This window comes from Pogonomyrmex barbatus, unplaced genomic scaffold, assembly GCF_055798465.1.
Source record: "Pogonomyrmex barbatus isolate J1 unplaced genomic scaffold, ASM5579846v1 scaffold5, whole genome shotgun sequence".
Taxonomy (NCBI): domain Eukaryota; kingdom Metazoa; phylum Arthropoda; class Insecta; order Hymenoptera; family Formicidae; genus Pogonomyrmex; species Pogonomyrmex barbatus.
Window position 1 is genome coordinate 10558167 of NW_028297149.1, and position 13825 is coordinate 10571991.

General features: G+C 42.9%; 1 protein-coding gene and 1 long non-coding RNA gene across 4 annotated transcripts in view; one reads left to right on the forward strand and one right to left on the reverse strand.

Moving 5' to 3' along the window:
- Positions 1–2262: 2262 nt before the first annotated feature.
- Positions 2263–13825, reverse strand: part of LOC105431347 (signal-induced proliferation-associated 1-like protein 2) — a 58667-nt gene continuing 47104 nt past the window's right edge. For 2 of the 3 annotated variants that reach the window (XM_011645478.3, XM_089081857.1), the window contains exons 2-14: positions 11201–11378; positions 10421–10903; positions 10099–10347; positions 9442–9837; positions 7972–8183; positions 7155–7396; positions 6972–7078; positions 6602–6836; positions 5961–6335; positions 5454–5720; positions 3766–5268; positions 3423–3623; positions 2263–3358 (exon numbers count right to left, since the gene is read on the reverse strand). In XM_011645478.3, coding sequence (XP_011643780.3) covers positions 3106–3358; positions 3423–3623; positions 3766–5268; positions 5454–5720; positions 5961–6335; positions 6602–6836; positions 6972–7078; positions 7155–7396; positions 7972–8183; positions 9442–9837; positions 10099–10347; positions 10421–10903; positions 11201–11369 — 4692 coding nt within the window. In that variant the 5' untranslated portion in view covers positions 11370–11378 and the 3' untranslated portion in view covers positions 2263–3105. The remainder of the gene's footprint in view (positions 3359–3422; positions 3624–3765; positions 5269–5453; positions 5721–5960; positions 6336–6601; positions 6837–6971; positions 7079–7154; positions 7397–7971; positions 8184–9441; positions 9838–10098; positions 10348–10420; positions 10904–11200; positions 11379–13825) is intronic. The other variant, XM_089081858.1, reaches the window with a different exon arrangement.
- LOC148935449 (uncharacterized) lies at positions 9598–11066 on the forward strand. Its single transcript, XR_016140432.1, has 2 exons — positions 9598–9737; positions 10418–11066. It is a non-coding gene; the product is annotated as an uncharacterized LOC148935449 (long non-coding RNA).

A 13825-nucleotide genomic window follows, 5' to 3' on the forward strand; every position in this document is an offset into this window, starting at 1 on the left:
GAAGTTGCCTCGCTTTTTACCATAAAGAAATAATTGAGATGGATGGTCGACTTATTTATAGGATCATTTTATGATCTCAGAACGTGTCAGAACGTGTCAGAACGTGTTTTAACATACCAATTATGCGCCAGTCGTATCAATTAGTGACAAGTTTTAGTAAAGGAAAATTCTATTACGTAAAGATACGACCATTACAATCATTTTTTTAAATTACGTAAAACTGAACGAGTGATGTAAATAAACAAAGTTTTAACAAAATAAGACCAACTACAAGTTATAAAATTTTATGTTATTTTTATATTTTCGAACGATATACTCTGCGTTTAATTTTTCTCATTTTCCAGTAAACAGTTTTAATTCGTTCAATTTTTCTGTTTTTCCAGCATGATTTTATTTACCACGATCGTGATATTTTTTTGTTTCTCTGAGAACCGCCGTTGTCGATCGAATCCATCCAGTATATTTATTTATCTTTGTGTGCCATAAAGCCTGCTTGCTGAACATGCATGATTCATACTGCATGCAACGACACGTGCTAGCCACGCCGTTAGTTTCCTTACGAATGCTATATAGGATCGATCAATTTTTCTGTCATGCGCAACTCATTCCGCTTGTTTTTTTCTCAACATTGACGCGTATTCGCACCGAGTCTCCAATGCGGAAATCTTAAGTACGAGTATAGTTTAATTGCACTGATTACCGAGAATCCTATTGTTCGCATTACTTCTCTACAGGCACTTCGGGCTTGTGCGACATGACAAAGCTTCTGAGACAATACGAATAACCGAAGGATGTTTACAAAGTTCTTGAAAATGTCTTTCGAACATGTTTCGGATTTTGCGTTGTTTCTCTATACTATAATTCGACCGGCGAGATAATATAATTAGTAATATCAAAGTCTTTCTCGTTGGAACGATATCTTGCTCGGCTCTCGTCGCACTTTATTAATTTCTATAGCAGACGGATAATGCGATACTTTGCCGGTTGAAGAACTCCTGCAACGAATGACCCATTACGAATTTGAAACTCCGTACGGATGATGATGTGTAAGGTTTTATTATAAAATAGTCCCTCGAGACAACGTGCGATTCTTTCTGAGCGTTACACATTTATAAGATGCGCTTTGAGATTTATTCAAAAGACAATTCATCCAGAACTTCATAATGGAGATGTACTTCCACGTGAGGGCGTGTTAATTATGAGTATATAGGAAAACGCTACTAGAGTAAAACTAAGTCCGAGTGTTTAAACATCTCTCTCTACGAGTAATTACACTTGCTAAGCATTACTTCTCATGTACTTAAGCGAACAAAACCGAAGAGAAGCCTCGGTGACGTAAGCGTTACACGCAGAGCTGTGTGAAATATTACTTCACAGTGTTTCGATTATAAGCAGTCAAATATTCTCTCGCATAATCACTTTCCTCTCAGAAAGCGCAGTAATCAGAGCGTCCATCGGACGCCAATATACATAGAATCTAGAATTTAGAAACGAGCTAATTATCGATACACAGAGACACATACATGCATACACACATACATACGCACACACGTTTAAATAATAGACAGTGAGATATGAAGAATGGACGTGACGCTCGCAAGAATGGAGTAATATTTTGCTTGTCTCTGATTACACCGATAACGATAATCGCGTCGAGCTCGACGGTCCGGATTTACGGGCGTCGTAAAACACGAGGAGAGAAAGAGAAGGATGAAAGAGTAAGGAGAACACCGGCGCTTATTCTCTTCCGCAATGCGATCAGAAGGATAGGCGTATCGCGACATTACGACAGCAACAGTCACAGTGCAAAGCCGCCGAATCGCGATATCGCGTGGTAATAAAAGCCATATGTTAGCTTCTTCTTATCTATAGGGATATACCAAACGCATAATCCGATCCTTCATAAATCTGGCTGGATTCTGGCTGGATCCAGCGTATCGAGTATTAAGGACTGTCGCTGCTGCCGGTATCGCGACACGGCGACGAGCGAGCGTTTTCGCGTGGTCTCGAAACAGGAGGGAGTGTAATCGCAGCTAATTGTTAAACTGACAGAACAGTGAGACAGACAGATCTTAAGGCATCATGGAAATGTCTTGTTTTTTTCTGTGGATTACAATAAACTATTTTATTCTAACCGGTGGTAACAGATTCAATCGATCCCTGTCCTATCCACTTTTCATACATATATTGCTGTCTATGAAAAGTGCTCTTCGAGCGTTAAGATATACACTACATTTGGTCCTTCTAAGAATGAAGATATCGTTAAAGTACACATTTCTCTTTATTGATTGACTCACTGTCTTCAGAAAACGTCACTCTCGTACATTATGTCGAAATTATGCTTCGTCATGTATTACAAAGAAAAAATTTCGGACAGAGAGCATACCGCACTCGCGTCGGTGTCGCTTTAGCGAGTGCGACGGTTTTTTATCACGCTATAATAAATGATTAATATAAAAGGCATAATAAATTATAGAGTTAAAGCAGTCCTTAATTTTCTAGTAATATTTGGTCATTTGGTCGCTTTTCTAAAATCAAAATATTGATGTTTAACACGCATTGTCTCCTTAAAGACATTCAAACGGATAGTTTTAGCACTAATTACTTCGAATAATCTAGATGGATAGTTTTGTTGTCAACGCATGAGTCCTCGAAGAGAGGAGACAGTACGATGGTAACTTATACTTTACAATAGAAAAAAAAATCTAACGAATTTATATAATACAAAGTGCCGAAAACCGCCGAAAGAGTTATGAATGACATATTATTTTTACTTATTGGTACTTATGCTCACCCACAGTCGTCTGCGGTTCGATTCAATTTCGTCTACATCTATATGTTTAGGCAAAGGTCACGTTTAATACTGTACTTACAAAGATCATGTCCCGATTCGGGTGATTGAGAAAAGGGGACGCGAAGTAAATGCTACTGATTTAATAATTGAATATAATGATATATGATGAACTTAATTCATATTTGAAGAACATTGGTGACAATATGTTTTGCAAATAACTTCCAAGATATCAACAAGAATATAGCTTATCGATTATTTATCGTGATGAAGTTATCGCTGTACAATGAAATATTCTATAAATTCGTTATCGATTATTGATGATCCATCGTTTGAAAGAACCATTCCGTGAAGCGCCGGAGTTGCTGTGCAGCTGCGTGATTCTCGTCTTTCAGACGGCGATTTTCGTCTTCCAAGGAAAATCGTAAATTCTCGGACTCTTGCAAACGCCGATTCTCGTCGCGCAGTCGGCGCACCTCGTCTTCTAACGAGAGTCGCAGACGCGTCTCCCTCGCCATTCTCAGTTCGAGAGTGGACAGATGAGACTGCAAATCCGAAACGGGATTCCTGAAAAACATACAATGTATTCAAATTGTTCAATGTCGCTCGACTATAAACTATATATGCTTACGTATTCGCGTTGCATCCATCGATAAGTCTGTCGTCAGACCATTCTTGAGGATGCTGCTTTGTTGACCTGTTTGAATCTGCGTGTTGATTCTTCCAACAATCCACATTTGCATCGTTATGAGTCTTTACATCTTTAATCGGCGTTAGATTATTGTGCGGCTTTATAATCGAATGAAGCGGTTTCGTGACACGCGGCGATAATCTAAAAAAAAATGATTTCATTTCAAGCGAGTTATTTATCTATTTCATTCTTATCTATTATTTATTATTTTATTATATTTTGCTAGTACGACATTTATTTTTTGATATAAAAAAAAAGTATTAAGTTCCATAAATTTGCATACCTTTCCTCCTTTGACAACTTGTTTTCGCTCGGTGCTGGACTTGAGGCAGTGCTGGCGTTTGAGATCACTGTGGCTGGCCTGGCCATCGTCAGGATCACTTCCGATCCATTGTTTCCGTTTTCCTGCCCATTCGCAGGCAATACACTCAAAGTGGATGTACTGTTGCCACACAAATTCTCCCTAGATCTACATCTGTTTTGAATTTCCAACAAATTGTTGTTATTCATCTTATTCGAGTTTTGATTCGGGCTCATCACGCAATTCACAAGATTGTTATTGACAATCTGGCTATCGTCGGCAATATAATCGGGATTAATCAATCTCATGAGATCTTCCTGCAGCGTGCTAGACGTTAAATTCGCGGAATTTCGATGCGAGTTCCTCATACCCGGCTTGGGCCGTGGACTCTGATTCCTAGAGCTGCCGCTGGATGGAGTACGATTTCCGCCACGATGTTTGTTAGCGCGACGCAGTCTGGGCGATACGCTGCCAGAGCCGTTCGACAGCTCGTCCTCGCTGGGCATTGTAGTCACCTCCGGGCAATTGACGTCCGATATTCTCACTTCCGGTGGCAAGCTCGCCGGAAAATCCTTTGACTGACGGTATTCCACGTTTACTTTGTGCACCGGTCGTTCCGACATACTAGTCTTCAGGCAGGTGACCTTTTCACCTACTTTGAAATCGTGCGGCATCTCATATTTCATGGGTTCTCGATTGTGCTCGCCATTGCTGTCGTTGTTGTGTTTCCTCTCGTTACCAGCATGCTGACATTCCATCTCGTATTTGGTGAGCTCCGCGTCGTATTTACTGTTTCTCCTTTCGTAAATATCCTCCGAATATTCGTAGCCAATCCTCTTCTCATGAACCCGCATATCATGTTCATACTTGGCTGTCGAGCGTTCGATCATCTTTTCCTCCTGCATCTCATACTTCGAACCTCTTTCCGATTTCGTGGGTGTCTCGTAATCATACTTGCCGCCGGATTGCTCGTATTCGTTGTACCTGCCGAGATTGTTGTTGCTGCCCGACTTTGGCAGACTATAAACGGCGTTGTGCGCCAACGGCAGCGAATTCGACACGCCGAGCTTCTGATGGTTACCGTGATGTTGCACGTCATTCTTGTGAAGTTCTCTCTGAGACGCGTATAGATTTTCTTGCTTGATCTCGTATCGCTCTTTCTGCATCTTCACGTAATTCGTGGTTACGTGATCCTGACCACGATGCATATTGTCCAATTGCCGCTGGTAATTCTCATGTCGCGCGTTCTCCTGAATGATTTTCGACGACACATAATTGCTCTCCTTCGTATAATGCTCGTGACCATGCTCGCGATGCTTTGAGCCGTCTACGAGCTGTTTGGCGCTGGCGTAATGAGACTTGTCTTTTTTCTGACCAGATTTGCTCGGTGTCACGGCTTGATAATTTTGTCGGGCTGGTAACGGTGGCGGCGTACCGTCCGTGCGATGACTGCCGTCTTGATCCTGCGGTTCTAGAAGCTCGTACCTGCAAGAAAATGTGTTTTATTTCTTCCAAACGTAAAATAATTTTCTATATTGCCCGATAAAGACGGACGCGATATGACGTAGTACAACGATATACGTTCAACGATCAACAGTTCTAAAAGGTGCTTTGTTAACGTTACGATGAGTCGTGTAAGGATTAATGCGATTTCACTGTTAATCACTTACCAACGATCATCGGCACTACTGTGTCCGCTACTGCTGCTAGTCATTGTACCCTCCAACGGAAACCGTGGATCGTTGAACGATCTAGAGCTTGATCCAGTACCATACCCGGAGCTGTTGCTCGATCGCGGCGGACTGAACGATCGATCGTATCGCCGTTGATGCGACATCGCCGTTTGCTGAGTTGGCGTGTTATCCGCGCTGGTTACGTTCTCGTAATCCCCTTCGTAATTATTCGACAGATAATGACAATTTTGCAGCGTGCAGCCTCTGTCGTACAAAAAAAGAAGTGTCTATTTAATAGTTCAGTTAATTTAAATAAAACTAAACTTGTATAATTCAAATTTAAAAATTGAAAAACTTGTGTTTATATAAGCGGCGTGCAAACACAAATTAACAAATTAATTAAGACTGATTAAGCTTAATTTTTTATCTGATTTTCTTTATAAGGTAATTAAAATTGACAGTAAAATTCGGAAGATCGAGATAAAATAATTTAAGATCCCGTACCTTCGTGGATTTCCTTCGTTAGTTGGAGGTATTACGGTGACGGTAACTTGGACACTGGTTTTCAATAGATCGACCATTTGATCGTGACTCAAGGTCGACACGGCCACCTTGCAAATCTCGACCAGCCTGGAGGCCTGTCTAAGGCCCGCCTGCCATGACAGCCCCATACTTTCAACCTGCGTTACAACACCGTCGGGTTGAACGTGGAAACCCAACTGTCCCAGGCTGTTCCTTTTCAACGACAGCTCCGAAGCTGGTGCGCCTTGAGTTACAGCACGCAGCCGAGCCACAATTTCCATTAACTCGTCCCTCTCGCCGTAATCACCGCGTACGTGTATGGTAATGCATTCACCTTGATGATGATACAATCTCAAACTGAAACGCAGAGCAAAGCAAAAATGTCAGGTCGCAATTAATCGTTCGATTTCCTATCGTCCATGAGCGTTTTTACGATAAACTGGTCGTGAATAATGCGATAAGTGGCGGTTACGCGATCTAGTAAGCGAGTTTCAGGGAGAAATCATTACGATTGGAGGAACTTAATTTTTTAGCGAAGAGGAAATTTCCGATGAATAGACATACGTGAAGGTAAGTTACTTGACAAATTGGAATCCAAGAAAATCATGCAACCCAATGATTACCTGTTTGTTTGAGCATGCCATCCGAGCACGCTCACGCACGGAGTGACAAATACTATCTGCCTGGAGTGCTCTTCGATCAGCACGATAGTATCTATGCTTATGCCTAAATAACAATCGGTGTTTTGATTGCTATCCTCGAGTATGACTTGCCAGCAAATCGCACCGCGCTGAGACGCGTCGCAAGAAAGTCTCGGTCGCACCGTGGTCTTCTTCTTGCTACTGAAGGAGAGCATCGCTGTTTCGCGAAAAGAAAATAATAAGTATCTCAAAAATAATTTTAAAACAATTTGCAATGTAATTAATTATATAAGTAAGAATTAACACCGTTACGATAAAAAAATAAATAGAGTTTGTTAGAAGTTGAACGTACAGAATTTCTGGCCTGTGTCGACGACTGTAGTGGTAGTATAATTCGTAGCGAGATCCTTTAGATATTCTTGTCTCGTCCTCGTAGCCATCGTGGCAAACTTTTCAGATCTAATAAAAGATGTATAATCAGTTTCATTAATTCTAATTGATAATTAAAAAAAGAAGAAAAGGCGATAGATTCTACCTGTGAGCTGCGTTTTCGGCGTTTATGACTTTCGCCAGGATAAAGTCCGCGAAAGCCTTTCCCTTTGTGAATGTGGCACCCTGTGGAATTGGCGGACCAAAAATGGGCACTTCCTTGCTCCTGGATACTGCCACGCTATATTGTGTGTTTTCGGTGCAAGGATTTATGGCCCGCACAACAATAAATACGTGTTGAAACTGGGAGCGTATTCTTCGCGGGCTGAACGGTAACGCGCCAGGTTCCTAGAGCAAATAATTATACAAATTACAAATTTAAATAAATTGTACAAGTTGCGATTGTAAAATCTTTTATTAAGCCACATAAAAAATATACGGGAGCAACACTTTTACTAAAAAAAAAAAAAATCTAAAAATTTGGCCAAATATAGATCTGAAAAATAATTTTGTTGAGCTATTAAAGTAATGTTGTAAGATCAAATTGGTTACTAAAATATAAAAACAAATGTAGTATTATGATTCTAAATGATTCTAAATGTTCTACGTAATAATTTTGACGGCTCATCAAAATTATTCTTCAGATCTATATTTGGCCAAGTCAGATCTGCATAAAGTTAAAGAGCCAAATAATGCAAATAAATTATTCTCGGATTTTAACGTGAGTACACATTCTGATTAAATATCCAACAAGGTGAATCACGACGGACGAGATTGCGTTGCATCGCGCTACTTTTTTGCGGACGTGCCGCATAATAAATCTAGCGCGCCGACAGGAGAACCGTGCGTCATATCCACGCGGTCATTATTACACAATTGCGTAATCGCGCAGCCTTAATTTACGACCGGCGGTAAAACTGTACCTGAAAAACTATCGTGACTATGTCATTTCCGATGTGCCTCTTCCTCAGCAGCTGCTGCCGGTTATTAGGAGTGAAGGGTAGCATGGTGGATACGTGAAAGGTGACTTCCGTCCCGCGATGCGTCGCCGCCACCGCGTGCGTACCCGTCGAGTCGGTTCTGGTGTCCAGTCCAGCCTTGTAACCCTCGAATCCTCGCAGTCTTATTCTTTGGCCTGTCATGAAAACATGCAATCATCTCAATTGCCCGGCGCGCGTCGAGAAACCGTCGTTCGTGTCGTTGACGTGCCTTCAGCTTTAAGACGCACTTGCACTTACACGTCGAGCGACGTTATCAATCCTCTTTCGCGCGATTTATATCCATTTCTATCAGTGCAAATTAGATTTAATCTCGATTTAACATATTTTTAAGCTTCTTTTAGAGAAGATTTTTTTTTAAAGATAAATTAAAACAAAATAAAAATTAATCCGTATTAGAAAAAAATGGACATTAATTGCACGAGATATATTATATTGAAGGAACATATTTGTCGCAAACAGCAAACGTGATCGTAATTTTCCGAGAAGGGGAGATAAAAAAATCAAACGAAGAAACAAGAAATAAATAAAAAAAAAATCATTACGCACGTACTTGCATATCGATATAATTTAAATTTAAAAAAAGGGAAAAAATGTGTTCCAAGCGTCTCTAAGCCATTTCCTGTTTTTAGAATTACGCAGGAAAGCTGATAATCGCGTCTACGAATTAACGCGAGATAATCATCAGCCTGGCGCCCGCGGAAGCGGCGCGAAACGCAACGCGATGTTCAAGAAAAGAAAAAAAAAAAAAAAAACAGGACGTGCGTTTCTCTTTTAGAAAGCGACAGTAATCGTTAATGGGGATAACTAAGGCGATCGTAAACGCAACGAGGAGAGCCACACGTAACGACCGCGAAATTACGCGTGCGTTTGCGCATGATTAGCGTTACGAAGTACAGTAGGCGAAATCATTCCGGAACATTGAATCGGCTAACCGCCGATAAAGCGAGTCAAGCTATCCGCGAGCCAACCGGCGGAAAACCCGCGCGTAAAACCCGCGTGTAAATCGCTTTTCCGGCCGCTTTATTTCACGGCATTTACGAGGGAATAATTTCATTGACTTCCAACGAGAGAGAATTCTTCGACTCACTGCATTTTGTTAACCTGTTAATATGATAATGTGCATCGCGAAAACTTTCTATATTGTGACGAAATATGCATCTCCTAATAACAAGCGAAAATCAGAAGAATTGGAAAAGAAATTTTTTTAACACACACATAAATAAATAAACATCCTTAAACAGAAAGCAAGTGCAAAGCATTTGTACTAAAAATAATATAAAAAGTAATATACAAATGCATCTCTCGAATATGAATTTAAAAATATAGATATATGAATATGTGATCTCAAAGTTACTTGGTTACAGAGAATAAATACGTCAATAAATTGCGTACCAATGGTGTCCAGGAATTCCAGGAAGGCTGGACCAGCGTGCTGATTGTTGTACATCTCCTCTTCGGTTCTCTGACCGGATCGGCAGTACAGCACGCCGACCTTGTATCTATTGGATAATCCTTGCTCGTCCAGCCTGGCCAACGCTTCCTCGGCGGCGGCCATGCCGAGCCTCAAGCAGCCCAATTGTACTTCCGGCGCGACCAACTCCAGGAGTTCTCTAGTTGGCGGCCGACCTTGCGGCCTGATACCGAGAGCTTCCTCCGGCACGGTGCCACGTAGCGTTAATAATTCCGATGTACGTACAATCACGCGATAGTGATTGACATCCTTGCGAATGCTGATGGCCACCGGTCCTAGCTGTTCATCCATGCCGAACCAATTCTGATGCTCTCGTCCTACAATACGATATTTTTCTTTACATGTCTATAAGACACTTTGAGCGAATAATTAATTATGCGAGACTTTCTGTATTATTTGTATACGGATATTATTCTACTTATTGTTTAAATAAATTAAAAGAGAACTAAAAAAAAAATTTTTAATTTTTGTTGCTACACGCGGCAGCAAATTACAAGACTTCTTTGCATAACGAGCGAGAATCTTTTATATAACACGACTAAAGATATGCGCGTAAACAAACGCGAGTCTTCACTTACCGAGAAAGTATCGCCGGTAATAATGAGCTCCCTCGTCGACGCTCTCGATAGGCAGGAGTCGTTTCTGCAGTGGACAAGTATGTTTCCATAGAGTCTCTCCGGGCGGTGGCTCCAGAACGGAGACACCGTAAGACAAAGACGGTCTATGAATTCCGTTGCCCTGAGCGCAACGAGTGAGGCCAACCTCGCGTTCTCCCTCGCCGCCGATCTCATTACGGAAGAAGGGGCACGGTTCTAACAAATCGTTACCTGAAACCGTCAATGAGAATGTCAACAAAATTCTTTTCTGTTTGTGCAACTATTTCTTTTTCTTTTCAAGTACCTTTTCCATCACCGGCGTCTTCTTCGGGAGTCTCGTCCGGTGTGGATGCTCTTAGAGCGCTGGCGGCCGACGCTCCAGTGGCTGTGTTTCTTCTCCTGGCCAAGAGAATCCCCCGGAGTTTCGCGGCGTAGCCCAAATTCGCCGTCAACGACTGGCAATCGTAATGGGCAAACGCCCGTCTTCGGTGCCGCTCTTCCACATCGGCCGATACCACCGGACTGGTGCACGTTTCTTCCATCGCTCGTGGCGGTTTACTGCTCCACAGTCTGTTCAACTTTAACCGCAGCTTCGGGCTGGAGCCAGCGCCGGTTGGACCGCAGACCTCATCGACATCGAGCGGTTGACCGGACGCGTCCTGCTGATGGACACGACGCAAGTAGTCACCGGTTACTACGCCACGCTGCTCCGATGGTCGAAAATCCTGCAGCATAGCAAAAAAGTTCTCGCCTGCCGTGATGGACTGCGCGACTACGTCGATGCTTCCTGCAATGGAACGATTACAGATTACAACGCGTTTGCAACGCGTTTATCTCGAAGCAGCGTGATTGACCTTCTCGAGGACTCAAACTTCAAATAAAAAATCCTAACGTGTAACACGAACAAAATTAAAATCACAATAAAAACTATTATCATAAATGAAGCAAAATATTTTTTTTATTTTAATCAAAATGAAATTAAATAAAAAGATTATCTTTAAAATTATTTTCAGTTGGAGGTAAACAGGTAGATTGTTCGAATCTATTTTCGCTGGTCTTTCGAAAAAGGCATTCGACCGCTTACCATGGGAACCATATTCTCTCCTAAGCGGCGTCTCTGGTACCCGGGAGGCAGGATCCGGACTGTGCGGAAGCTCCAAACTGGAATTGGACCTGTGAAGGGCCAACCCACGACCCACGCGGCTCACCGGCCCTCCGCTGCCGCCGCCGTTGAGTGGCAGACTCGCGATCATCTCTTCATTCTGATAACAGAAAAATTTCAAGAAATAAACATAAGAAACGTAAGATAATATACGACACCACAAACGACAACGACAAGATAGAAGAGCCGCGACGTTCTTGTTAGAGAGTCGCTAAATTCGTTCCTCCGTTCGCGTTCATTTGAGAGCTGGAAACTGGATAGTTGGTCGCGGCTCGCCAGCACGCGGCTCAAATACAGATAAAGTTAAGTGTCTCTAAACAAGCGCAAACTAGGACGACTAATTAGAATCGTCGAGTCTTGCGCGTCCCTCGCGCTTGACACTCGGCACGTAAATGCGTCTACACACGTGTACGTGCGTGAGACTGCACACGCACATGCGAGGCAGAAGCAGTACCCGAGGGTACTACATATTCGCGCGACAAGTTCATTCATCCTGCGAAGTGGCTCTCGTGCCGCTGGTGACTTTTTTCCTGTTCTTCCCTCTTAATTAAATTGGCCCTTAATTACGATAGCGAGGCCGACGAGAACGGTAAGAGCAAGGAGCGAGAATACTGATGGATTAAAATGTTGGAATTGGCTAGTCTCCCCTGTCATTGGCGGTGCTGCTGGATTCCTAGGTGCGAAAATAAAATTGCTTTTTCCAACCCCCTTCTGTTATTATAACCGAGATAAGATATTCTATGGCAATGTTTTTTTTCCTCCGCGCTTTAATCTCGAATAAATAATTTTAATTAAATCTCAAGATTGAATCTCTTCAATTAAAATTTCCTCTCTTCCTCCCTTTATGTCTTTATATATATATATATATATATATATATATATATATATATATATATATATATATTCGATATATACGTGTTCACATAAATTCATTCAGCTTTTTATACATATTTTAAATTGCAACAGATATGAATGAATTCAAATCAATAAAATTGGAGAACGCGAATTTCGCTGCCTTCCAATTGAACTCTCAACAGGGAGATCACGAACGGCATGATCTCCCATCTGGAGCCCCGTTTCTGGCTGGTATTCGGGCTGGCGCCGTCTGGCCATGTCTCTCTCTCTCTTTCTCTCTCTTTCTCTCTCTTTTCCGCGGGAGGGAGTGTTAATTAGCCCCGGTCCAGATCCTCGAAATGCACGGTGTTCATTGTACATCGTCGCCGGAGATGCGCTCGCATCTACGCAGGTGCGTCATCGGGGCGTCGAGCGCACCTGCTGCATCCGCGATTGGTCGACCCGGTCCGTATTAGCCGCGTACCGTTGATCGGTTCGCCAAACGCGTCCGGTGAATGGACGTTCGCATTGTTAACCCCGAGCCTCACGAGCCGGCCTAGTTGCACACCACGCGCGAACGAGATCGCGTGTCGCGCGGCGGCGGAGGCGGAGGCCTCCACCTCCTCCGCCGATGCCGCATTATTCCGACGACACGCACCGGGAGCGTATCCGGGAACAATGCGTGCAACTCCGAACGTCCGGCGACGTGGCTGCACGCGGGTCGTATTATTTAACCTTGGCAAACGTTTCCAGCGCACTCGAACGCGGGGGCAGCCAGATGTCCGGATTCTCAGAGCGTAGTTCATTCTCTTTTTTCCAATGCAATTAATTTCAAGGAAACAATAGATTAATTTTATAAGTATCGATTTATTATTATATAGTATACAAAAATAATAGATCATATTATTTATAACATTATTATAATAAATATATCTTTTAATATTTTTAGCATAAAAAAGGTTTTTCTTTAATGCGCATTGGGCGTTCTCCATTCTAAAAAAAACTACGGAGCATTCTAGTTTTTCTCTTCGTCGTGGTGTTAGTCGTATGAAAAGATGTCGTCATGCCGTTCGACGTTGCATCCGACGTTGTCTCTCGCGGTTCGCGCCAGATACATTCACATATAACACACCAGTTGGCTGTTTGCCGAAACACACCAGTTGCTTGTTTGCTCGCATGCCGATCGACGTGCCGAACTTCATCCTCTCGGCCCGAAGTGACGTGACGAGCGACGGCGTATCGCGTCTCGTCGCGTCGTCATCGCGTCGTCGTCGCATCGCGTCGCGAAAAACAGCAGCTCGGATTCCGGAGATATTCGGGCACCACCGAGAGCGGCCCACGATTATCGGGGAACGTCACCGGCCCCGTTGCATTCCGCGCATAGCGCGCGTCCCTCCGCTACACTCGCTCGCGCTCCTCCTCGCGCCCCGTAGTTTCGTGTGCACCGGATGCGATCACCGCCTAGCCGTCAGGAATGCGCACACGTCTCACAAATATTGCATCTTCAACCGTTACCGCGATGACGGAGATCTAACTGCGAACGCTCCGCGGGATATCGTAAAGGCGACGCCGAACTTTATGTTATGCTTATCTCCCGTAACGTCACCTCGTCATGTGACTAACGATAAACCCTAACGCGCAGTTATATGGTTTTTAGAAATTCGCGTTATGTAAGATTAATCTTCAGAATCCATATAAAATGTAAAGAAGTTC